A 25,898-nucleotide genomic window follows, 5' to 3' on the forward strand; every position below is an offset into this window, starting at 1 on the left:
GAAGAAATTCCCTTGGAAGAGCTACTTTTCGGCTCCAATTTAACCGGCCCATCTTCTAAGCTCGCAAATAGTGTATACAAATAGGCCCATCTCAGCAGCATATCAAAAGTCTCGTTAGTGCTCTCAAAACGGGTTATTCAACCTGACTCACCACAGGCTGGTCACTTAGTGAGTCAATTTAACTCGGCTTATTCATTAACGAAAAATTCGAATTCGGTTCAACCCATCACAGGTTGGTGGATTAAACAAGTTGACTCATTGACTCACTTAATTACAATTTTTTAAAATAAAAAAAAAATTGTAAATTTTTTGTAATTCAAATTTAAATAAATTTCACTTCTAAAATGATGTTAAACTCAAGACAATTCAAAATAAAAAAAAAGTAAAACACAATCCTAATATAATAAGTCAGATGATATTTTTTAGGGTTCCATAAGATAATAAATTAATAAAATAAAATTAGATGTATTAGTGAATCAACCCAGCTCCTCACAGGTTCAAACCAGATGAGCCGAGTTTAAATGAGCCGGGTTGAAAATTGACCAACATAAAAATATATATTTTTGTTTCAAACTCAGCCAGCTCGTGATGAATCATATTAACCCATGGATTATTAAAATAGCTTCTTCCTTTAATTAAAACATTTTTGTAAAGAAATATTCAATGCATTAAACATTTTGGATTGGTTTTCAGAAAAGAGATAAAGTCAAACTTTTAATTTGATTCTTTTAAAAATGAAGAGGGAATGAAGTATCAGCAAGTTTACTCATAAATGTAACTGTTATATAAGTTTTAATAAATAAATATCAAATATCTAAGAAAGAGAAAATCATCTTCTCTTTCTCTTTTCGGTGCAATTAGAATTATACCAAATTGTCTGACACGACAAGAGAGTAAAGTTCTTTTCGGGTCAATTTTCTAACTGATACTAAAATATCAAATAATTTAGAACAAATAAATCATGGTACCAAATGAACTTGTGAACTCACCAATAGACCTTTTTCTTTCAAATATAAAACAGCAATAGAACACGAATTGGTCGAAGTTCATAATCTTGGACATTTCTCTGTAGTTGTTCAATTTGGCTAATGAAGTACGAGAAAAGAAAAGATTGTTACATAAATAAATAAATAAGACGTGAAAAGTACGTGTATAGTGATAGGAAGGTATTAATTATTTGGGAAGAAATATTGAAATGATATATTATATATGATTTATAAGTTTGGTTGGAGTAGTAAAATATTAGACGTATAAGATGAGAGTTTCGTCACTACTTACGTTGCAAGGGTCCATTAAAATGACGTGCATAAAATGTGGAGAGTGTGTGGGAGATGATTTATAGTGATTACCCAATACTCATCTAAAACCATTGGAAAAGTCAAATTTTGCGTACAAAGGAAGTGTGGAATAATGCCGATACTGGATCGTGTGGTCCCTCTCAAGATTCTATATAATAAAAACTATGGTAGTTGATGGAGTACATGGTTTTAACCTTACATGGGGCGAAAGTGACAATGGAGAAAAACCATGAAATCCATACATAGACTCGGAAAGATTACAAGTGTGTGCCACCTTTGCAATTCTCACTATGCAATGGTCAAAAAAGAAAGATATTTATACATACACACTACACTTGTATGGCTTTGAATAATACAATTTTGGTTAAAAATTAATCAATACGTAATTATTTAAGTCGTACATTGTATTTTTTTTTCTTTCAATTTGAATATTCAAAATGTAATCTACCAACAGCAGGCGTGTAACATGCACACAATGCGATGCTATAATTAATATCCATCACCTTTAGACTAAATAGAGATGTATATGAGTTGCTTCCGGTTCCATCGTTTTCCTTTTTGGTGGGCGCGGGTGTTTATTGCAAAAGGAAAATAGAATACTGGCTTTTTCTGACAAAATATAAATGTACCCAAAATCTAGTGTTTGCTTATTTTTGCCATTGTGTACAAAATAGGAATCTTTTTTGAAGTTATAATTAGAAAAAAACAGAATGTGAATTTCTTTATGTGGTAAAAGAGTGTTCCACGTTGAATTCAATAACATATCCTCTCCAAGCTAATACTTGTTGACAAGCTGTCTAAGCTCAATAATACCCAACACTGCATTCGAAGTACTTTTTTTTTGGAAAAAAATTGTTCATTGTTTTTTTTTTACTTTAATTATGTTGAAATTCGTAAAAAATAACAAGTGTACTGAAAATGATATATGATGGATTAAGGAATGTCATTCCATGAATGGTGTGTTAGAGAATTGTTTTGTGACCGCGTTTCGGTTGTAGGGTTAAGAATCTCTATAAAATACTCGTATACACATAAGACTCTACATTGATAAAATATTGTTTATTTTGGATCAAATTCTCATAAATTTATTTTTGGTACTATTTCAAAATATCTCTTACTAAAAAAAATATTATATATATATATAAATTCATATCCTCTTATTTTATCTAATGTGAAATTTTGTTTGTATCCTATAGTATATACAGATAACATTACAATTAAATGACAGTATATAATATCTGAAAGTATTAGAACTCGGTATAAATAAATAAAAAAATCCTTATGTCTTAAAGTTTCTATAGTCACTAGCTACGGAAGTACTATGTTAACTCTGCGAGAAGCCTAATTGGTCTTGTTCCCATGAGAATTTTCGAAGGCATCGCTGTCCACCTCCATCATCATCCAATATTGGTTGTTTGCTTATTTTAATGTCATAATGATGGAGATCCCTTCAAACTTTATCGTGCATGTACATATTTCGAAGACTGGTTGTTCACTACACAAAATGCTATCATACTTACCTGTCAAAACACTTTATCACAATCCTCTACCAGCCTTCTTAACTTTCCAATGATTTAATTTTAGCCATGGTGAAAACCTTGAAACTGTGTGAGAAAGACACGTAACTTCATAAAAAAACGCATTTCGTTTTTAAATTTGAAGAATTGAATTCTGTTAGTGTTAAATATAGCACTGCCTCGTTACTAATGACTCTGTAACTTTAAACCCGTACCGTACTTAATTCGCGAACAGCATCAAGATGTATATACATTGAATGGGACAACGTAAAGAGGTATATATATAAAGTGCATGTGCAACCTAGCCCAAACAAAAATCACGTTCAATTCTGTATTAAAAGATATCGACAGAACACGATGCACCTAACAAAATGTTTGTGTTAGATTCATCTCCAATTATGTATCTCATTTAGAGGGAAAATAAATAAATACAATGGAAATAAATAAGAAATAAGTAATGTAGAAATGTGAAGGAAAGAAGTAACTAACATGGGTGAAATTAAAACTAAAATTTATGTTTAAAGCGATGAGAAGTGACAGAAGTAGATGGGTTTGAGTTCAGGACCCCATAACACGTTATAATTGATGGGTTTGATTTAATGTTTTTTTCGAAAAGCAAATGAATCTTGTCAGGTCAACCACCTGTGAGAGAGCGTTCTATTTTATTATATGGTATTAAAAAAATAAAAGAAACTCAAGGAAAACGTGTAGTGGGGCTGAACCACCCACACTCACTCGCTACACTCAGATTTCGAAAAACGACAGCTCCTGAACATGTGGACGGTGAAGATGGTTGTGCTTCCCACAAGCACGTGGCCAGCCAATGGAGTTCCTTCAAATGGATAACGACGTCATCGCAACGTTGTCGTTTTCGCTGCACCGTCCTTTACTGTGTCTCACTACAACAACGCTTCTCGCTCTTCTGCACTATTATATTACTGCCCTCAAGGTGTGCCTCTGGACGGTGCCACGTCACCCTGTTTATGCATTCACCATTTAAAAAATAAAATAAAAAACTTTATTTTACTAAATTATTGCTCTCCTCACCAAATTATTTGATTTCACCACCATCAATCATTTCATCACTTTTAATTATTCCACTTACCGTATTTCCCCTTCAATTTCATTAAAATATTCATGCTTTACAAATATTTATATTCTATTTTTTTCTTTTTAATTCTTATATATTCTTCATTATATATTTGTTTGGTCAGTTTCGGGGTAAGAAAAATACAACTGCTAAAATTAAACAGAAATATTTGTCAAAATTAGGAAGGAAAAAAGTCGTTGAAATTTGAAACTGTAAATGATCTAATTTTTTCTTTTCCCTTCCAAGAAAATTACAATCTTTTTCTTTTTAAAACTCAGTTAGATAAATTTTTTATTGAATATTATAAGATTAATATAAATGACAACAAAAATAATATGAGCTGAGGAATGGTGGTGTACTTGTAATTAAATTGTTGGAAGATGTTTATCAAGTTAAAATGAATAAATATTATTTTAAGTCATGTCACCTGATGGTTGCGGGTCCTTCAGGAGATATTTTTTTCATGAGGTAAGTACAGCCCGTTACTATATAAAATTAAACAGTAACGCATTATTAATTACTGTTGAAAATACAACCGTAACTGTCTGATTTTTTATTTATTTATTAGGATATTTTATAACTTTTTATGAAAAATATTAGTTTTATTTTATATAACTTTTTAATATATGAAAACAGAATAATTAAATATTATTTATTGTGTATCATATTAACGTTGGAAGAAAATGGTTTAATTATATATTATTAAATATTTTAAATACTTACCTTAAGTATACACAGAATGTGATTTTATTTTAAATTAGGAGTGAATCTCTTACTACTATTCATTAATTTAACTTTTGTTCTCATCTCTAATTTTTTATTGCTATATTTTTCTTCTTTGCTTACAAAATGTTGAGGAAATTGAAGAATATGAGAAGAGGGTGTTTTTATTGCATAAGAGAGATAAGAAAGATGATATTTAAGCTTTTTTACTAAAATGACCTTTTATGCAATTCCGTGATTAATCCGAAAATGTCATCTTACATGCTATTGATTTTTGTTTTTAACATCATCTACACATATTTTGTGGAGACGGACTTTGTTGATGTATCTTTGTTGATGTATCTTAGTTGCTTCTAGATGTCCAAGACCCAACGGAGGGGGAAGGTACTTGCGAAAATACTCCGACACTCAAGTCAGAGTTATGGAGCCTTAGCTCTCAAGAGAGTATAGAATATTATCTAGTGCATAGGTGGAACGTACTTGAACTTTGACCGTGTCATTGTATTTATAGGCCAAATAAAAATCATCTTACCTGAAAATCGGGTCAGTTACTCATAAATATCTTAACCGCTTAAAATATCTTTAATCAGATATTTTATCTAATAAATATCTTTAATCGTACTATACAATTATTAACTTGCTACCAGAACAAAACTCAAATATAAAATAAAGTTAAAATGCATCAACAATAATTAATAAAAACAAATATCTTGTTTACCTACACAATTTTGTCTATAATTATATTTAAATAAAGTATTATTTTTTCCTTATCGTATGAAGCCTCCAATATCATTAAAAATGTCTAATAAAATTATATTAACAACTTTTTGAAACCAGCCATTTTTATCCTAAATACATTATCACTCCAAGGTATATGGTCTATTCATTTCACCTAAATAAATTATTGATATATATACATTGATAATATAAAACAAGAAAAAAACATCAACATTGAATTATTAACACGTAAGAAGTTGCGTATGCAAAGACGGAAGTTAAGTACTGATATACAAAATGAGAAGAAGTTAGTAGGAAAGAAGGTGAGTGATTTACTGGGACAATGAAAAACATTTCTCAGCGTTTCATTAGGTCATGAATGTATCTTCCGGGAATGTGTTGACCGTGTTGGTGACGTAATAGCGCGTCACCCACAACAGCGGTGACGTACAATTATGTAACTGCCGTTGACGTTACAGTCCCCCCTCCCTTCACTTTCTTTATATTTCCATCTCTGCCCCCTTTACTCCTCCCTCTTCCACACCTTTCTCTCCTCCTCTTTTCTCTCTCTACCATGCACCAAGCCATTCCCTACAGAACTTGCATCCCTACCGGCGCACGTGACCGGTCACACGCCGGAGGGACCGCGGGATCCAATGGCGCTGATCCAGCCAGCGTGGCCACAATGGTTTCAGAAAACGCCGTCGTCATCATTGGGAGACGGGGCTGCTGCATGTGCCACGTGGTCAAAAGGTTGTTACAAGGCCTTGGAGTCAACCCTCCCGTTTATGAGGTCCACGAGGACCACGAGGCTGCCGTTGCTCGCCACCTCTCCCCTCACACCGCCGAAGCACTCCAGTTTCCGGCGGTCTTCCTCGCCGGCAAGCTATTCGGGGGCTTGGAACGAGTCATGGCCACTCATATATCAGGTGAATTGGTTCCCATATTAAAGGACGCTGGTGCCTTGTGGCTCTGACTAATTTACCTCTTTTTTTCTTTAATTTCTTGAGAGGGAAATTAATCACATATAGAAATTTTTTCTTAGATTGATTTCCCTTATTTCTTTCTTCTTTCTCTAAGTCTCTTGGATTGGCGAGAGAAACTCCGTTGTGTTGTGAATAACTGCGTCGTGTTGAGAAGCGAAGAAATTCTGTACATTATGTTTCAGTTAGTTAAATTTGACGTACAAGTTCATCTTGAATCTTGAGAATCTCTTACAAAACCATATTCTAACTGTTCTCGAGTCACCTATTTATTCTAGAGGGAAACAAATGACGAGAATAACTAAGAGGTAAATGTGCTGCGTTAACTGGTTGTATTATGAATATAATTTGATTTTTTTTTAATTAGAGTAGTTTTCTTGTTTTAGAATTTTAATTAATATGTGTTTTTCTCAAATGAGGTGCCGGATCTATTATTTTTTGGTTTTTGGGATGAGAGAAGGAGATGTCGTGAAAATATTAGTTTTGAATGTTACGGGGACATGAAGTTGATGATATTGGATCCGAATGAATTGGACAGATAGATAGGAGAAAAGGAGACCAGGTCAATCGAACCCAGTATTGCATATAAGAAGTACCAAATTTACATCTTTTTTTTATTTTATTATGGGTCAGGAGAAGGAGACGTCTTCTCTTTCTAACCGTGCATTATTAAGAAAATTAATTTTTATTAACAGAGAGCGTTGAAGATTTATTAAGGTTGAGTTACAAATTCTCTTACGAAGATGGTATTCAAAGAGTTTTTCGTATCACCTGAAATCGAAACATCATCCATGTTTACTTTCATACGAAAAATTGTTAAATTTTAATTTTAATCATAATTAATGATATTGGTCAATGAAAATTTTCAAATAAAATTTCATCTACCGTTGACGAAAGATGGTTGAAATTTTCATTTTTACTTACCAATTAGTGTTGATCAGATCTCAACAAGAATAATAGTAATCTGAGTTGCAATTAGTTGTTAATTTTGGAAATAATATTATAAGGTTATCAATGTATAGAATTTAAAACAGGAACTTATTAGTACGTGACAAAAACTAAATAACAGAAACTTAATAACTTAACATTCCGTCCCGTAAGCTAAATGGCTGCATTTAGCTTATTTCAATTATATGTCGGATTTTTTCAAACTGGCTTCAATGCTTTAGTCATTATGTCAGCTACTTGCTCATTGGAACAACAGTACGTTAAACGAACTACTTGATCATTAACCAAGTCTCTTAGAAAATGAAATCTTACTCCTATATGCTTGCTCCTCCCATGAAAGACATAATTTTTGGATAATTGAATGGTAGAACTGTTATCACATAGAATTTCAATTGCTTAAGATGCTCCAAAATTCTTTGAATCCAAATACACTAGCAGGCACAAGATGTTGCGGCAATGTATTTAGCCTCGATGGTGGATAGGCTTACCACAGGCTGTTTTTAAGATATCCACGAAACTGCTCCATTTCCAATTAGAAAAACTGCTCCAGATGTGCTTCTTCTATCATCTAAGTCACCTGCATAGTTGCTATCACTATAAGCTATGAGACCAATTTTTGTTTTCTTTTGATAGAATATACCATATTCAAGAGTTCCTTTGAGGTATCTTAATAGTCGTTTTGCTGCAGCCCAATGTGACTCTTTTGGATTTGCCATGTATCGACTAATTAAACTTACTTCAAACATTAAATCTGGTCAGGTCACTATTAGATACATGAGGCTCCCAACGACTTGTTTGAATTTAGTAGCGTCTACTGTAGCACCTTCAATATCCTTGGAGAGTATTGTGCCTTGAACCATTGGATTTCGCACAAAGTTGCTTTCAGTCATGTTGAATCGAGCTAGTACATCATGAGCATATTGTCTTTGACAAATGAAGATTCCTGTGTTTCTTTGTATAACTTCGATTCCAAGGAAGTGTCTCATTTTGCCGTGAGTCATTTTTGTGAACAAGGTGTGTTCACTCGAGCATCGTTCAAAGTGTTCTTTTGCAAAGTAAGCTTCGATCTTGCTATACCAAGCTCTTGGAGCTTGTTTAAGCCCATATAGTGCTTTCTTGAGACGATAGATGTGATCTTCTTTTCCTTTCTTGACGAAACATTCAGGTTGTTGGACATATACTTCTTCCAGGAGCTCACCATGTAAGAAGGCGCTTTTGACATCAAGTTGCATTACTTCCCATGCATTTTGAGTTGCTAGAGCTAATATCAGTCTCACGGTGTCAAGTCTTGCCACTAGAGCGAAGACTTCAGTGTAATCTATTCCAAAATGTTGTGCATATGCTTTGGCCACTAGTCTAGCCTTATACTTCTCTATGTGGCCACTTTCATTAAACTTGGTCTTAAAAATCCACTTGACACCAATGGGTGTTACTCCCTCTGGTGGATTCACAAGTTCCCATGTATGATTCTTTTCTATTGCCGTCATCTCTGCATCCATAGCCTCTCTCCATTGTTGATTTGTGCACACCTCTTTGAATGACTGGGGATCTCTAGACTCAGTCATCATCAGTGCCAGTAAATTTTCCTCTTCTACTGAAAATGTGGTCTCGTAATCAGACAACCATGCTGGTTGTCTTCGTGATCTTGGGCCCAAGACTTCTGTCGAGGAATCAATGTGTTCTGAATTGGAAGCTGGTCTGTGCACTTCGTTATTACTAGTTGGTATTTCATCTGATGTAGACTCTGCATGTTCATTTACTGGGTCTACTGTGACTGGTTCATTTTCCCAATCTAGAACTGTAGTTTTGCTTCTTTCTGTGTTCTCGTTCCAATTCCAGCTTTTATCTTCTTCGAACACTACGTCTCTACTCACGATCACACGCTTCATGATAGGATCAAATAGTTTGTATGCTTTAGATTCGTCACTTACACCCGGCAGAATACACGGGTGGCTTTTATCATCAAGCTTGCTTCTCTTTTGATATGGAATGTGCACATGAGCAATGCAACCAAATGTTCGAAAATAGTCAACTCATGGTTTGATTCCACTCCATATCTCCTATGGGGTTCCCTGATCAAGGGCAGAAGTGGGACTTTTGTTTTGAACATGTATGCACCAACGCACTGCTTCAGGCCAAAAGGATTTTGGGACCTGTTTGTCGTGTAACACAGCTCGTACAGCGTTCATGATGGTGCGATTCTTGCGTTCTGCAGCTCCATTTTGTTGAGGAGTGTAGGCAGTTGTCAATTGCCTAGTGATGCCTTGTTGAGTGCAAAAATTCTCAAACTCCTAGGATGTGAATTCACCACCACGATCTGTTCTGAGACAAGTGATGTGGGTGTTGGCTTCCTTCTCAACACAGGCTTTAAAGCTCTTAAATGCAGTGAAAGTCTCAGATTTTTCATGTAAGAAATAAACTCAAGTTTTTCTTGAGTAATCATCAATGAAATTTAATATGTACCTTTTGTTGTTGTGTGAAGCAGGCGACACCGGACCATAAACATCGGCATGAATTAACTGAAGTTTTGCTGAAGCTCTCCATGAGCTTTGCTTTGGTATATTATCTTTATGTTACTTGCCCACAAGACAGGTAGTGCACAGAGTTTGAGGAAGTTTCATTTGTGGCAAACCGATCACCATTTGCTTACTCACAAGTATGTTTAATGCTTTAAAATGAAGATGCCCAAAACGTCTGTGCCATAGTTGTGTCTCCTTGTCTGAAGCGTCCTCAGTCCGAAGGCACCTGAGAGGTTGAGTAATCATTGAAGTTGTCAGATAAAACATTCGGTTACCTTTCATGTTGGTGTGAAGAATCAGTCCTCGATCTGGATGGTATATTTTGCACGTATCATTTTGAAATAGAACAGCTAAACCTTTCTCTTGAAGTTGCCCTAGACTTAAGAGATTTGTCTTAAGCTCTGGGACATAGTAAACGTCAGTGATGACATGAGAGGTGCCATTAATTTGAATCCGAATGCTACCTTTCACAGTGACAACCATTGTTGTGTTGTTTTCGAGTTTAACAGACCGATTAAATTCCTCTTCTCTCACTTCTAAAAACCAAAGCTTGTTTCCGGTCATGTGGTTTCTGCAGCCGGAATCCAAGAACCAATCTTCCTCTTGGACAGGTTGTGGCATCTCCTCATATGTTGCTAGTAATAGCTCATGTTCTGCTTCTTTTGATTCTTTAAATGTTGCGTAGTGGGCCTTGTTTCCAGATTCGGGACATTCATACTGAAAATGGCCGAGCTTGTGACAGTGAAAGCATTCAATGAGTGCTCGATTTAATGGTTGTCGTCCTCTACCTCTCCCACGACCACGACCACGGCCTATTCCAGATCGGTCATCATGAGTTATTTTCAATACTTGTTCCTCTGGTTAAAGACTTTGCATTCTTTGTTCATGGACAAGCAAACTGCCATGAAGTTCATCAATGCTGAGAGCGCTTAAATCGTTAGACTCCTCAATGGAACACACCACATAGTTGAATTTTGCAGTTAGCGATCGGAGTATCTTGCTAACCACTGTGTTAGAATATACTTTCTCACCGTTTGATTTCATTTTGTTAACTATATTGAGTGTGCGTCCTAGATACACATCCACTTTCTCCCCTTCTTTCATGCTTAAAATCTCGAACTCACGACGTAGTGCTTGAAGCTGAGCATGTTTCACTATCGTTGAGCCTTTATATTTCTTCTGCATGGATTGCCAAATTGCCTACGACCTACTTTTGTCTAATATGGTTTCCAAGATCTCCCGATCAATAGCTTGGAATAGGTAATTTTTTACCTTCAGATCCCTTAGATTTTCCTTAGCCACACTCTTACGTTGTTCCTCAGTGGATGTGGCTTCAATCACTGGTATGCCCTCTTCTACAAGCTGCCACAATTCTTTGCTTCGTAAGAAGTTCTCCATCATCATGGACTAAAAATCATAATGGCCATCAAACCTTGGTATGGCCGGTTGCATGAACTTCTCTGCAGACATCCTTTTACACGTAGTGTACTCTCACACTTGAATGTTTTGTGGTTCTCGCACAGCACTCTAGACTCACACTCCGTACCAGGCCCCTTACGGAGCTCTGATACCAATTGTAAATACTCAGGGTATACAATATACAATATGATGCAAAATGAGAAAAAGGTATATCTATTCAATAAATAGAGGTGGCTTATATAAGCCTTTACACTAACTGTAAAACTGAAAATGTCATACTGCAATGCACTAAAATAGGCACGCACGTAACCACCTAAGACTATTTCACTCCTATAAAACAGGAACTTATTAGTACGTGACAGAAATTAAGTAACAGAAACTTAATAACTTAACATAAACGTGGTCCTCTACAACCAACAATATTAGTTTTTTTTTTAAATTAATAACCGTGTGTCATATGATTAGCTACCCATAATAACATGTGACTACCACATTTTATTTGATGAGGTGAGAATTGTCCAAAAAGAGACGGTCACATTATAGTTTTTCTTATTCACTAAAGATTAAGATTTTTGAAGATTAGTGTTTTCATGCTTGTAGAGGAGAATGGTTTGGGATGGTTCGACATAATGACTGGCTTTGGAGTTTTCGTCTTCATGTAGATTCTGATTGCATGCTTTGGGTGACTTAGTCTATAATTAGTACGATGTTAAAGATGGTAAAGACACAACGCTGTTGTTCAAGATTAAGATTTTAATTTAGAAGTTGTTTAATGTTGGTGGACACACATGTTTGAATTTTGTATTGTTATAATTAAAAAAAAATGAAGTAAATTAATGAAATTAATTTCAACTTTTAACTATAATAATTTAATATTTAAATTCTAAAAATCATATTTTTTTAATAAAATATGATTAAATATATATGTAGTTCTTGAATTTTGAAATAAAATTAAAATTCGTTTTAACATATTTTTATTTTAAAATTTTAAAATTAGTATATATATATATAGTTCTTTTGCGAACATATTTAAGATATTTTCCAATAAATATTAAAGTATAAATAGTTCAAATGATACTTAATTTATATTTCAAAATACCATTAAAATTTTAATTTTGTGCTGATAAAGAAAGAGTTAATTAAGAAAATTACATCAGTTCATACATTTTCATGGTGTCAAAATCTTTACATATAACTATTTAAGAATGTTAACTTGTTCATTCAATTTATTTTTTACATTTTTAACCCAACCAAGTAAAAAGACAACATTTTTAACACTGTCCAAAAATGAAAAAGTCTACATCACAATCAATATATCGAAGTCTCAAACTATATTAAATTATATACATTTAATAAAATAATATTATTTTCAAACTATTTTAAATTATGATTGTTGTGCCGCCTAAATCGATTTAGAGATGAATTAAACTTAAATTTAGTCCATTTTACGGAATTCTTGTACCGCGAGGCTGTGAATCTTGCCGCTGAGATTTCGACCATTTGAACGAGACAGCAAAAACTATGTTAGGATACAAATGACTATGCGGTCCTGGCGTTTATTGGTTTCATCACAAGAAGTACAGGGTTAAAAAAGTCTTTTTAAAGTCTTTCTCTCCAAGTTTAAACCTTGGTCCTTTTGAATTTGCCTGTTTTCTCAACACATGACAGGTATCTGAGAAAGAACTTGACGAAGATGATGAACTTTTTCAGTCGAAGAAGGGACAATGCGGCCGATTCCTCACCGTTGGTGACTCCTTCTTCGTCGCCGGTGACGGGTCCGGCGAGGCCAATTCGCCTTGTCTATTGCGACGAGAACGGACGGTTTCGCATGGACCCGGAAGCGGTAGCCACACTCCAGCTCGTCAAGGAGCCCGTCGGCGTGGTCTCTGTGTGTGGTCGCGCGCGCCAGGGCAAGAGTTTCATTCTAAACCAGGTGAACTTTCAAGTGAGGTCAATAAATGATTTTTCCTTTGGGGTTTAGGGATTAATACCTTGTAGTTTACAGGCATTTTACGTAACCATTGGTAAGGGCGTTCCGTGCTGTTAGAGATGCTGTATAGGTTTAATAACTGGGGTTTTTAAGTTTTACCTACGCATGGATGTAATTTTAAGTTAATTGGCTTTTTTAAAAGACTTGGATTTCATAGGGTGTCCAAGCCCTATCTATGAGATGCTCGTTAGAGTGGGTTCTCTAAGTAAGCCACACTTAGCAATAGTTCTTAGATTGTGTGACGTTTCTAGAATTATTGAAATGCTCATATCACTTTGTTAGTAGGTGAATCGGGAACTGTTTTTGTCTGCCTAATGAGACGCTGTCTGTTGTGTCTGCTGTGTTTTATGGATTGTAAGTATGGACGAGAAAAAGTCGTGAACCACTTTTCTTGCTAGGTAAACTCTCTGGCTTTGATTTTAAAGTGAAGGAAAAGGGTGATGGATTCTATACATAAGGTTTGAAGCTCATGCTATACGATCAATGAAAACACCCCGTCGAAAAACCATTTTATTGTTGTTTTTAATTACATATTTTGCCTCTTAACAAAATGTTATTAGCTCTAATGCTTGTATGTTTATCAGTAAGAATGGGGAATGTTTTTTGGCTTTGCGTTTCCTCTCCCCTTCTTGGATGTGATTTATCAGAGTGGAATGCGATTGAAAGAAACTACCTAGTATAGAGAGAAAGTGAGAAAACAGAAGAAAACATCGGAGATAATTTCAGAATGAAATGTGTTTGAGCTTATTCATCTGAAAAGTTTTCCTTACAATGTTCCTATTTTATACATCTGAGAGATTACTTTTCCTTATTATGCAATCTAACAGGTCAGTTACAGTTGGCATGCTAGCCAGCTTTCATGCTAACTCTCCATGTAGTAATTACCTGCTTGCATGAGATGAGACTCAGTCATTCTGAGTAACTACTTTTTACACAACTTCTTTATCAGTCTCGTTGTAAAAATTCAGAATTTGCTCATTATATCGTAGCTTCTTGGGAGGACTAGTGGATTTCATGTAGCATCAACGCATCGTCCATGTACCAAAGGGCTTTGGTTGTGGAGTACACCGTTGAAGAGGACTTCCCTTGATGGAACAGAGTACAATCTCCTGCTATTAGACAGTGAAGGAATAGATGCTTATGACCAAACGGTTAGCTTGGATTACACATGCTTGTTAATAGTTTCTGTCTGTTTGGTGTTCCAATCACTGGATTTTGGATATATATGCTAACTATTGTAGTATTACGTTAATGCCTTTTGTATTCAGTTTCTTGTGTATACGTAGGTAGCCATTTCCATCCGTTGTGATGTTCTTTCCTTCTTTTTCTCTGTTTTTCTTAATGTACAGGGAACATATAGCACCCAGATCTTCTCATTGGCTGTCCTTTTGTCTAGCATGTTTATTTATAACCAGGTTGGGTTAACTTATAAAATCTTATATTTACGTATAATTGAGTGTGCTTTTACTTCTGCATACTTTTTGATTTTGATAATTTAGTGACCAGTTTGTTGATCCACTCGTGAAGATACAAATTCATTCCCTATTTTCTCTTTTGTAGATGGGTGGTATCGATGAGGCTGCTCTTGATCGACTTTCTCTTGTCACTCAGATGACAAAGCACATTCGTGTTAGAGCATCTGGAGGGAGGAGTTCTGTGTCTGAACTGGGTCAATTTTCCCCTATTTTTGTCTGGCTTCTAAGAGTGAGTTGTTTACAAACCTTTTGTCATTGTTTCACCTCATATTTTGGGAAACTTGAAATTCTTAATTTCTGACCCTGTGTCCTTATGTCATTTTAGCCTACTTCTGTTGTCTTGTTTCTGTCTTTACCTTATTTCTCTTTCCTCTTGCTGGCAGGACTTTTATTTGGACCTAGTAGAAGATAACAGAAAAATAACACCCCGTGACTATCTGGAAATTGCTTTGAGGCCTGTCCAAGGGAGTGGAAGAGATATAACTGCCAAGAATGAGGCATCTTTCTACTTCCTTTTTTTTTTATTAATTTTCTTCAGGAATTATTAATGACTTACAAGGCTTACCTGTCTGAACATGATCCTTAAATAAATTGGAAATACTTGGCTTGGTATGAAATGAAATTGGTAGAGACATGCAAAGGATGAATAATTTTATTGAATGCTTAAGAATAGAAGAAATATTTTTCTCCTTCACAAAGGGTTTCTGCTTTCTTACGAACTTTCTGATTATCTGAATGAAATGAATCTATCAGTTCAAGATTTAGTTTTGATGAATTACTAGAGCAAAAAATGCACTCAGCAGGACATATGCTTTATATACATTTCAGAAATAATTACATTTATGTAGAGTAAATGTATGGTAAGTGGAATCTTATGAGGACAATATAAGCAATATTCATGAATCTCAATATTCATGAATCTAGACTTTAGTGCAGCAATTCCCAATGGATAAAGACCTGTTTCCAATCTTCCATCTGTAATATTTATTTAATTGATGTGCTCTAACTTCCCCTAACTGTTCTAACTGCCCCTATTCCTCTTCTGTGCTATCAACTTGAAAACTGACTGTCCTTACCAACCAATACAGAACGCACTTGGTTTTTTCTGCATCTAAAAAATACATGAGAAAATATGGGAAATAAAATAATCGGATAGAGATGCATTTAGAACAAAAACTTGGAGGTTGTTTTATAGGTACTTTTAGTTTCATTTCCCAATGAAAACTCATGTAACAATTACAACAAATTTTATGTTTTCATCAATTAACTGTTACACATGAGTTTTCATTACAAAAATAGAACAAATGTAGGAGTACCTATAAAACATCGCTTGACTTTTGTCCATGAATTTTGGTATTGACTTATCTACTTTCCATTTGCTTATTTTATTTTATTGTAGTGCATGCTCTCAATATTGTTGTGCACTATCATTTTAAACCTACTGCATTTCATAAGCTTTTAAGCCTGTGGAAATTATGAACTTGGTTTGCTTTGCTGGAAGTGCTAATTTTCTTACAATATCAATTAGTAGATTCGAGATTCTGTTCGGGCTTTATTCCCGGATAGGGAATGCTTCACTCTTGTGCGACCTCTGAACAATGAAAATGACCTACAGCGACTTGATCAGATAACGGTTGGTGACTTACCAGCTACCATATTCTTTTGTCATTCATTTTATTACTTCTTATTTTGTGAAAATTTTATCTTCGATGTGCAGTTGCAAAATTTACGGCCTGAATTTCGATCTGGCCTAGATGCTTTGGCAAAGTTTGTTTTCGAGAGAACAAGGCCAAAACAAGTTGGGGCAACTATGATGACAGGTCCTCTTTTGATCGGGATCACTGAATCTTATCTGGATGCTCTCAATCATGGTGCTGTGCCTACAATTTCTTCCTCCTGGCAGGTTAGTGTGTCCATCATTAAATAAAGGCTGCACGTGAAAAAAGAACGAGAGTAACACTTGTCATATCATAAAATGAATTTTTCCCTCCATTCATTCTTGCTGTCGTTGAAAAGTAATAAAGAAGTTAGTGAATAAAAAACTTTTACTAAATCGTTCGGACAATCTTTATAAATAATTAAAATACTAAGTAGCTCTTCTCTCTAATTGGTTATTCTCTCCAACCTATTTGGTTTATGGTTAACAATGAAAGAATTAGATTTGTTTAAGCATTTTTTGTTATGAATTCTTTTAACAGAAAAGAATAGTATTATGAAAATGTAAATCGGAAGCTTAGACTATACATATTACAATAGATGGGCCACCTGACTAAAAGCTCAATAAGCTAAGTAACTCCTATCACGATAAAATAAAAGAGAGCACAACTGCTTGGTAATTCTACTATACTCTATCACTTCCTCTACGATGTTTGGAACCAAGAATGTTTTTTATTTATTGAATAGAATGAAAATAAAAAGAAAAAGAGATCCCTCACTCCTCCAAGGGTTTTTCCTTTACAAAAGATTTCTCCTTTAACATAGAGCTAATTCTCAATCTACAAAATGAACATCCTTCCTCTCTCCTACCCTTCTTCCTCTATTTATATCTAACACATCAAGCAACAAACTCATCAATATTTTAAATATCTTAACTAACTTTTCCTTCTCCTTATACCCTAACATATGATGTCTTTCCTCTACTTATAACAGCCCTTTACTAATTATCTATTCTGAATAACTATAGGGCCAACTATGAAGTCTCAACTGACAATGCCTAATTAACAGAGGCCATCCTAACATGAACATTGTTTAAATAGCTTGATATTGTGACATAATGTTCATTATTTTCACAACCACCAAAAATCAGGAAATTTCTTCACATAAGTGTGTGTACTGTATTCTTCTATGCCCTTCTAATATAAACGAGTTTTAATTTTCTGGCTTGTGAACTTGTACCTGTGAGGATTTCCACTTGTGCTTCTTAACGTGTATATGTAATGGATTCATTAATGGATGTAAAAGAAGTTGGGAGAAAAATGTTTCTATTCAAGCATAAATTCCTTAAGTTTTGTTTGTTTATGTCATTGTTACTTGCAGAGTGTTGAAGAAGCTGAGTGTCAGAAGGCATATGATTCTGCTGCCAAAATTTATATGTCCTCTTTTGACCGAACTAAGCCGCCTGAGGAAGTGAGTTATTCAAGTTGAATGTTGATTATATGTTTCATATATTTCCCTATTTAAATTGCAATGCTTGTAGGTTGCTTTTAGGGAAGCACATGAAAAAGCAGTTCGGATTTCAATGGGAGCTTTTACTGCTAGTGCTGTTGGGCTTGGTGTAGTACGAACAAAATATGAAGGCATGCTGCAGAAGTTTTTCAAAAAGGAGTTTGAGGTATGGAATATTTGAAATTATTTGAGTGCAATTAGCTGATTAAACTTTATTTGGTAAAAGTTATTTGCTTATGAAAGGAAACATGAAACTTTTTATTTATTCAGGAGGTATGTTACAAACCCAAGAATTTAGTCTGAAGTAATTCTGGATAGAGAGAAAACGGAATTGAGAAGTAAGATCATTTATGTAATATACACTGAATGACAAAGAAAAGAAGAGAATTCACCTTCCAGGGGTTTCCCTTTCAAATAGTTTGGCCTTTTATAATTGAGCTGCTACTTAGTTCCCTTAAATGTTTACAAACCCAAGAATTTAGTCTGAAGTAATTCTGGATAGAGAGAAAACGGAATTGAGAAGTAAGATCATTTATGTAATATACACTGAATGACAAAGAAAAGAAGAGAATTCACCTTCCAGGGGTTTCCCTTTCAAATAGTTTGGCCTTTTATAATTGAGCTGCTACTTAGTTCCCTTAAATGTTACCAATTCGAAATAAAAGCTCTTCTAATCTGTCTATTATTTGAGCTAACTAAATATCCTCACAATGCTAACCAAAATCAATTTTTTTAGCTACTCTTAACGATGTGTCTATTTTTTTTTGACTACTACAACTACTTTGGCTAATCTGTCTTTTATTCTTCTACCATATTTTGTACTAAGGGTTGAAATTGGGATTCCACCCTGTTTGAGAACTTTTTTTGTCCATCTTACGTAATTTTGCAAATTGAGTTTTGATAATCCCCTTGTTATCATCTGCCTGTTCATCTTCTACTATTACCTAGATTGTAACCATCATACTTCTTTTTCGGGCATTTGTGTGTGGGATCAAATGTCTGTTCACATTGAAAAAATCTACCTTCTCTTTTGATATTATTGATATTGAAGCTTTTGAGTTCCTGTGTTTCTCTTGGGAATGTGCTAGCGGTGGGGCGGTGGACCTTTTTTTCTGACAAATTTGATGTTCTTTGTCCTTCTACACCCCTGTCTGAATTGTGTGTTGGTATGAAGGTACTCCTGACAGGGGCCAATGATGCTTGTATTTGTATAGGTTTGGATAATCCCATGGGGCTGCACAGATGTGCTTTCTTTCAATTCTAATGCTTTCTTTATTCATTCATTCTGTGATTGCTGAGGTCCTTCAATATTGTCGTTGTTCTTTTTTATATTACCTCATTTGACTCCATATAGCATGACTACATTATTCTTGTTGGTTGTCTTTCTCAGAAACTCCACTGAGCTATCTAATGCATATTTGTTCCATCTCTTCCTCAGTAAGAGTTCTGTACGCAGCCAGGTCAATTGTTGTTTACTGAAAACAATTTTATTATTTCAAGGAAAGTAATACTGGAACAGAAAATAGTGAAAATGGAATGAACATTTCCATGTAGATTGAATGACAAACTGAAAAAAGGAGATAACTCCGAAAGTCTGCCACTGACAAAGGCTTTCCTTTTTATAACTGAGTCGCCAGTTCCTCAATGTGAATATTTCTCTCCGTGAAGCCTCCTCTACAACCTCTAACTGTTTATATGCTAATCCCTTGTCCCTTCAACCCCAACCACCCAGCTAGGCCTGTAACTACAGCTAATTAGTCTCATCTTTAATTCTTCTGTCTTGAATCTTATTAAGTTGGGTAACAATTTTTTCCCATTATAAAGGAGTGGACAGGCCTGTTATCATTTACTTATAATGCTAAACAGAATCATTTGTTTTCTGTTGGCAGCATATTATGTGCAAATAGAAATCAGGATATTTGATTTCTACTCTCTGCTTTTGTTGAGAGAATAAACCGGGTTGTATTATTTTGAGAAGTTTTAATCACTTCAAACTCAAAAGCCACTTGTGCACATCTCCTTGCTAAACTCTTGTGTGCTGCAGCTTCTCATTGTTGGATTAATTTCAAAGGATTTATTGGAATCCTGGCAGGGTTTATTCTAGCTTGCAATTAGAACCTTGAAATAAATATGCATGGTGTTACATAGTATCAGTTGTGTGGTTTCTGTTCCAAATAGAATATTTCTTATAAGGTGGCTAAAGTTGTTTTTGGCTATATAATCCCTTTCATTATTAGTTTATATATATTTTTTAATCCCTTGGTAAGAAAATTCTCTTCTTTTCTGTCAATGTATCACTCGATCAAATTAGATTTGACCTTCCTTGTGGGCCTGTGACAGATGCTTAGACTTATTTTCTTCTTTTTTATTGGCAAGCATCATGTGGTGCTTGTCAAGCACCATATGATACTGCGTTCAAATTTTAAAAAAATGAATTCTGCTTTTTGATCTTTGACTAATCTAACACGACTAAAATTCTTACACTATATATTTGCAACGGGCTTACTTTTTCCCTGTTTGGGTTGTGGGTTAATATTGTATGTTGTGGTTCTAATTTATTGGCTTCGAGCAGGATTTTAAACGGAATGCATATATAGAAGCTGATCTACAATGCTCTAATGCCATTCAGTCTATGGAAAAGAGGCTGAGGGCGGCTTGTAATTCATCTGATGCAAAGATAGATAATGTTGCAAAGGTAATTGTTGTTTAGCTAACTGCAAATATTTATTAATCTAGTTTTAGTGCTCTGTTTGTTGGTTCCAGTTTAGTGATTTCTTTTGGTTTTAATTTGGAGACATCTTATGAGCATTGTTGAATATATTTAGGCTGCATATTAGCTTTATGCATGATGGCTTTGAGAAGGTGGGATAGTGAATATCTAAAATTTATTTCTTCTGAGTTTCTTCCACCTCATCTTTCTGTATCACTTAAATGTGCTATATATATGAATTAGGATATTTGTTTCTGGTTTCTAGATGAGTTCTTTTTCTTTTTTTTTTGGTTTGACTTTGTTGGTGTACAACGGTTGCTTATAAGCCACCAATAAGGAGCTGTACATGAAACATACTTTTAGCAAGTTAGAAGTCTTGTGAACAGATAAGCAGGTTTTCTTTCAATTAAACACAGCATATTCGGATTTGATTTTTGTGGGTAAATATTCATATTTTCTTTCAAAAGCTCTCCTATGAAGCTGGAATAAAATTTATTATTTCTCTAAAGCAAGGTAAACTAAACATGATTTGTATCAATTGTGATAACATATTGGAAGCACAACTTTTATTAATTATATTACAGCATAGAAGATAAAACCAACTTTACATAGTGCTGTACTGCTATTTTCTTCTGTACTTCACTATATTTCGGACATGTATTTTGAAACAATTTTTTGAAGGAGGCAATTATTCTAGATCGAATGGAAAAGCTTGAGTGAAAATGAACTCTGCCTCAGGATAGTTATAATAACATGATGCTTACAAACTAGTAAATTCACAATGCAATTTACAAGATTAGAATAATTAATTCTAACTCTACTTCCTAAGTCACAATATACTCGGGCTAATTTGGTAAGTGCAACAGTTATTATTGTGCAATTTCAAATGCTCAACCCTTCCTTCTTCTCTATGATATCTGTTGAGGTTTAACCAAAATCGTTTTGGTGGTGCTGCCACTGCTTTGATCACATTGTTGATTATGAACTTATTAGTGACATGGTTATAAAATTAGCACATCCTTTGCACCACCAGTGTGTCCCCCATATAGAAACCTTAAATGAGAAAAGGGAAACAAACATATGACGGTACTTTGTAAAATTGCTTTTCCCATAATATTTGCTTTCAGGATGCATTTTTATATGCTTGGTTTTTGTCTTGTCCAAATCGAGTGGTTCACTTTGCAGTGAATGTGCAAAATCAATGGGATTCTTATAAGATTCATGTAGATATATAAGAAGTCATGAAGTAGTTAGTTTCTTAGATTTTCTAATCATTGGCTGTAACTCTACACTATTCTCCACTTCTCTGTTACGTGCACTCCCCCCTCACTATAGAGAGTTGAAATCCATGTGGTTCAAAATTGTTGTCAACCTGCGTAAAATGTTTTCGTGTACACATCTTTTAGATTTCTTGATGTGAATGCTCTTTCATTTTTTAAGTTAAATACTTCATTGCTTCTGCTCTCATGAAAACAGAAACAGTTATCAAGTGACGTATTCATTCTTTTGGCCTATCAGCTTTTTTCATGAAAAGAAAACAACTATTTAGCTGTAGACGATGTGTTCATTTATTTAAGGTTATCATTTTTCTCTTCAATTGGTGTATAATGCAGCACAAATGTAATCTCTCACCTGACGGTTTGCAATTGCAATTCAAGGCAATTCATTTTATGTAATATGGCGATCCTAAAGTAGAAATTTGAAAAGAACTTATTGAAATGTCAAATTGACTTGATTATTTATCTCTTTTTGCAGGTTTTTGATGCTCTTTTATGTGAATATGAAAAATCCATTCAAGCTCCAGGGAAGTGGCAAAAACTTGCAGTCTTCTTACATCAAAGGTTTGTCTGCAGAGGCTTTTTTAAATTGTTCCTTAAAATTGACTTTTAATAATTTACTTGTTGGTGGCACTAGTTTTGAAGGCCCCGTACTGGACCTGACCAGGAGATTAATAGATAAAGTTGAATCTGACAAGAGTTCTCTCAGTTTAAACTGTCGACTGATTGAAAATAAGATGACCCTGCTTTATAAGCGGCTGGAAACCAGTGAAAATGAAAAGTCTGAGTATATTAAACGCTATGAGGATGCCATCAATGATAAGAAGGAACTAACCGATCAATATATGAATAGCATAACTGATTTGCGGGCAAGCTGTTGCTCGCTGGATGAGAGATATTCTAGCTTATCAAAAACGTTGGATTCTACCAAGCAAGGATCCATAGACTGGAAAAGAAAATATGAACAAGTTTTATCTAGACAGAAATCTGAGGAGGACCAAGCTAGTTCTGAAATAGATGCTCTCAAGTCACATAGCAGTGCTGCTGAAACAAGGTTGGCTGCAGCGAGGGAGCAATCTCAGTCTGCTCAAGAGGAGGCTGCAGAGTGGAAGCGGAAGTATGACATTGCTGTTAGAGAAGTAAAAGCTGCTCTAGAGAAGGCAGCAATTGTGCAGGATTACACAAATAATCAAACACAATTGAGGGAAGATGCTTTAAGAGAAGAGTTTTCTTGCACTTTGGTTGAAAAGGTAAGCTAAGCTCTCTGATGTCCTCACTTCACTTCTGTAAATCTCTGGTTACCTGGAATTGCTATGTAGCATAAAGTTCACAGTGAAACATTACCTTATCAATGTTGTATGTGATGAATGGGATGGAGAATGAACTTCTTATTCATATCTCCTTCATTTATACAGGAAGATAGACTAAAGGAGAAAACTGCTAAAATTGAGCACGCGGAGCGTTGTTTAACAACTTTGAAGTTGGAATTGAAGGTAAGGTTTATGCCCGTTTAGTTAATTCAAAAAAACTGTTCTATAAACTATTCTCCTTTCACATCCGTCTTCATAACATTTATCTTATGTATGTTTATTGACGAATTACATTATTTATTTAATAGTCCGACCTTCCCTTTTACATTCCTATTAACGCAAAATAAAACAAAAAACGAAAAGATTGTTGGAGTTGATAGTTTCTGTGAACTCTGTGCCACGGTTAGTATTTTAACCGAGTATCACTTAATTTAAACAACGATGTACAACAGAGAATCATTTTTGAAACATGAATACAATTTGTATGCTTTTGTAATCGACTTTTGTTTTGTCCATTGAACACAAGTTGACCTTATGGGTCTAAATACCATGTCTGACCTAGAAATGTGTGCAGGCTGCAGAGTCAAAAATAAGAAACTATGAATCAGAAATATCGCCACAGAGGCTTGAAATTATTAAGTTGACTGAGAGATTGAAAGCTGAAAATGCGAGGGCTCTGTCATATGAGAAGGATATGATGGTAATGCAACAGGGGATTAGCCATCTAAAGGAGAAGTACAAATCTGAGTGCAAAACATTTGAGGAAGTCAAGGAAATTTGTCAAAATGCTGAAAAAGAAGCTGTAAGGGTTACTGAAGTAGCTGACAAAGCTCGGGCCGAAGCTGCCTTGGCTCAGAAGGAGAAGAGCGAGATGCAAAGGCTTGCAATGGAGAGACTCACACATATAGAAAGAGCTAAGAGGAAAATTGAAAATTTGGAGAGGGAGAAAGGTAATTTGGAAAATGAATTGCGAAGAGTGGGGGATTCAGAGAGAGATGCACTTCTTAGGGTTTCAACACTAGAGGAAAAGGTGGAACAGAGAGAAAAGGATATAGATTTACTGTTGGAGAAAGATGGAACACACAGACGAAATAGTACACAAATTCTTGATCAACTCTTGGAAACAGAACGTGAAGCATGTGCTCAGGCAATTAGCAGGGCTGATTCTCTCTCTCTCCAGTTACAGTCCGCACAAGTAAAAATTGATTCTATGCATCAAGAACTGACCAAGTTTCGACTGAATGAAACAATACTGGACAGTGAACTAAAAACTGCCTCTCGTGGAAAGCGTTTGAGGGTAGATGATGATGTGGATGCAGAATCTGTTCAGGACATGGATTCCAGCCCTAGAATTTTAAGGGGGACTAAGAGATCTAAGACTACATCTAATCCGCCTAAGTTTACAAGTCCGGAAGATATTGGTTCCATTGGGGGTGATGAAGACATCCAGAGTCAGCATAGTAACGTGGATGATTATAAGAAATTTACTGTCCAGAAGCTCAGACAAGAGCTGACAAAAAATAACTACGGTGATCAGCTGCTTGAGTTGAGGAATCCCAACAAGAAAGCTGTCCTTACCCTGTACGAGAAATGTGTTCTTCAAAAGTCATAGCTTTTCTTAAAGAACTTGTTGCTACAACGAATATGTGTCCGACATCAGTATAGGCGTCTAGCATAGTTGTGGGCCATATATCTATGCCATGGTGGTTCGCATGTCTACGAGAGATGTTTAGTTTGCTTGCTAACAATGACAACCCGTTGGCGAAAGGTACGAGGGTCTGATCTCTCATTGTTAAATTAAATGCTCAAGTTAGCTGTATTGAATAGATATTGTATAATAGTAGTATTCGGTGTTTATTTGTAAGCCAACACCACTAACAGTGGATATTATTAGATTAGTTATAAAACATATATTTAGATTGGCCTTTTAGTTTGATAAATGTTTTCTACTAACAGTCGTATGCTTGATTTGTCGAATGCAGTAATTTACAGTAGTTTCAAATCAAATATATAGTCTGGTTGGTTTTTCGTTCTAACTGTGAAAACGCATGTAAAAGACTCCAAAACTAAGCTATTTCATATTGTTTCTTGCTTGATGTCTGGATTAGATGTAATTTTTGATATATATGCAACGCAATACCACTTTGATTGTACATCCCTTTTATTCTTGAACAACGGATTAAAAAGATTTAGAATATATTTGTAGTATCCAATTCGTTAACTGGTTTCAGTTTAGTTTCTTAAATTTATAAAAGTTCGTTTTAGATTTTTAATATTTCTCTAAATAAATGGTTTTTGGGATCTTTTTTGAGGGAACAAATTGGTGTTTTCATCCAATTTGTTATATTAATTTTCTTAATTCTGGTTGATCTAATAATGTCTTATTTACTGAGATATATCTTTCATGTTCGGTGATGATCAAATTGATGTGCTAAATTATTAAGGATTTGTTTATTTGAATGAATTTGAGGGAGACTCATTGAATGGATTTGAGAAGATTTGAAAATAATTTTTTTTATTGTTTATTTGTGTGAGATTTAGAGGTAGGTGAGAGTGGATTTGGAAGTAAAATTTTTTAATCTGTGACATTAATCAAATCCTACACTAATTCTCACAAACTTGTTTCCAAATTCACTCTCATTTACTTCCAAATTCACTCAAATAAACGATAAAAAAATTTATCTTCAAATCTTCTCAAATTCACTCAATTACTCTTCCTCAAATCCATTCAGGTGAACAAAGGGTAAAGGATTAAAC

General features: G+C 34.8%; 2 protein-coding genes across 3 annotated transcripts; both read left to right on the top strand.

The window, feature by feature from the left end:
• The first annotated feature begins 5,715 nt into the window (after nt 1-5,715).
• Nucleotides 5,716-6,546, top strand: LOC108342423 (glutaredoxin-C9). The gene has a single exon (XM_017580199.2). It carries the CDS (start codon nt 5,920-5,922, stop codon nt 6,319-6,321), a length of 402 nt encoding a protein of 133 aa, XP_017435688.1. The 5' UTR covers nt 5,716-5,919; the 3' UTR covers nt 6,322-6,546.
• A 6,155-nt stretch (nt 6,547-12,701) lies between these two features.
• Nucleotides 12,702-25,177, top strand: LOC108343307 (uncharacterized). Of its 2 annotated transcripts, XM_052879723.1 has the most exons (15): nt 12,702-12,791; nt 12,883-13,147; nt 14,194-14,355; nt 14,554-14,619; nt 14,765-14,908; nt 15,063-15,176; nt 16,211-16,312; nt 16,397-16,582; nt 17,716-17,805; nt 17,876-18,010; nt 20,417-20,539; nt 22,310-22,395; nt 22,469-23,081; nt 23,247-23,324; nt 23,716-25,177. In XM_052879723.1, exons 2-15 carry the CDS (start codon nt 12,908-12,910, stop codon nt 24,751-24,753), a joined length of 3,177 nt encoding a protein of 1,058 aa, XP_052735683.1. In that variant the 5' UTR covers nt 12,702-12,791; nt 12,883-12,907; the 3' UTR covers nt 24,754-25,177. The 2 variants fall into 2 exon arrangements, with proteins under 2 accessions (XP_052735683.1, XP_017436992.1); XM_017581503.2 differs by lacking the exon at nt 12,702-12,791 and having other exon boundaries at nt 12,827-13,147.
• Nucleotides 25,178-25,898: the final 721 nt, after the last annotated feature.

The sequence above is a fragment of the Vigna angularis genome, chromosome 6 (genome assembly GCF_016808095.1).
Source record: "Vigna angularis cultivar LongXiaoDou No.4 chromosome 6, ASM1680809v1, whole genome shotgun sequence".
Taxonomy (NCBI): Eukaryota; Viridiplantae; Streptophyta; class Magnoliopsida; order Fabales; family Fabaceae; genus Vigna; species Vigna angularis.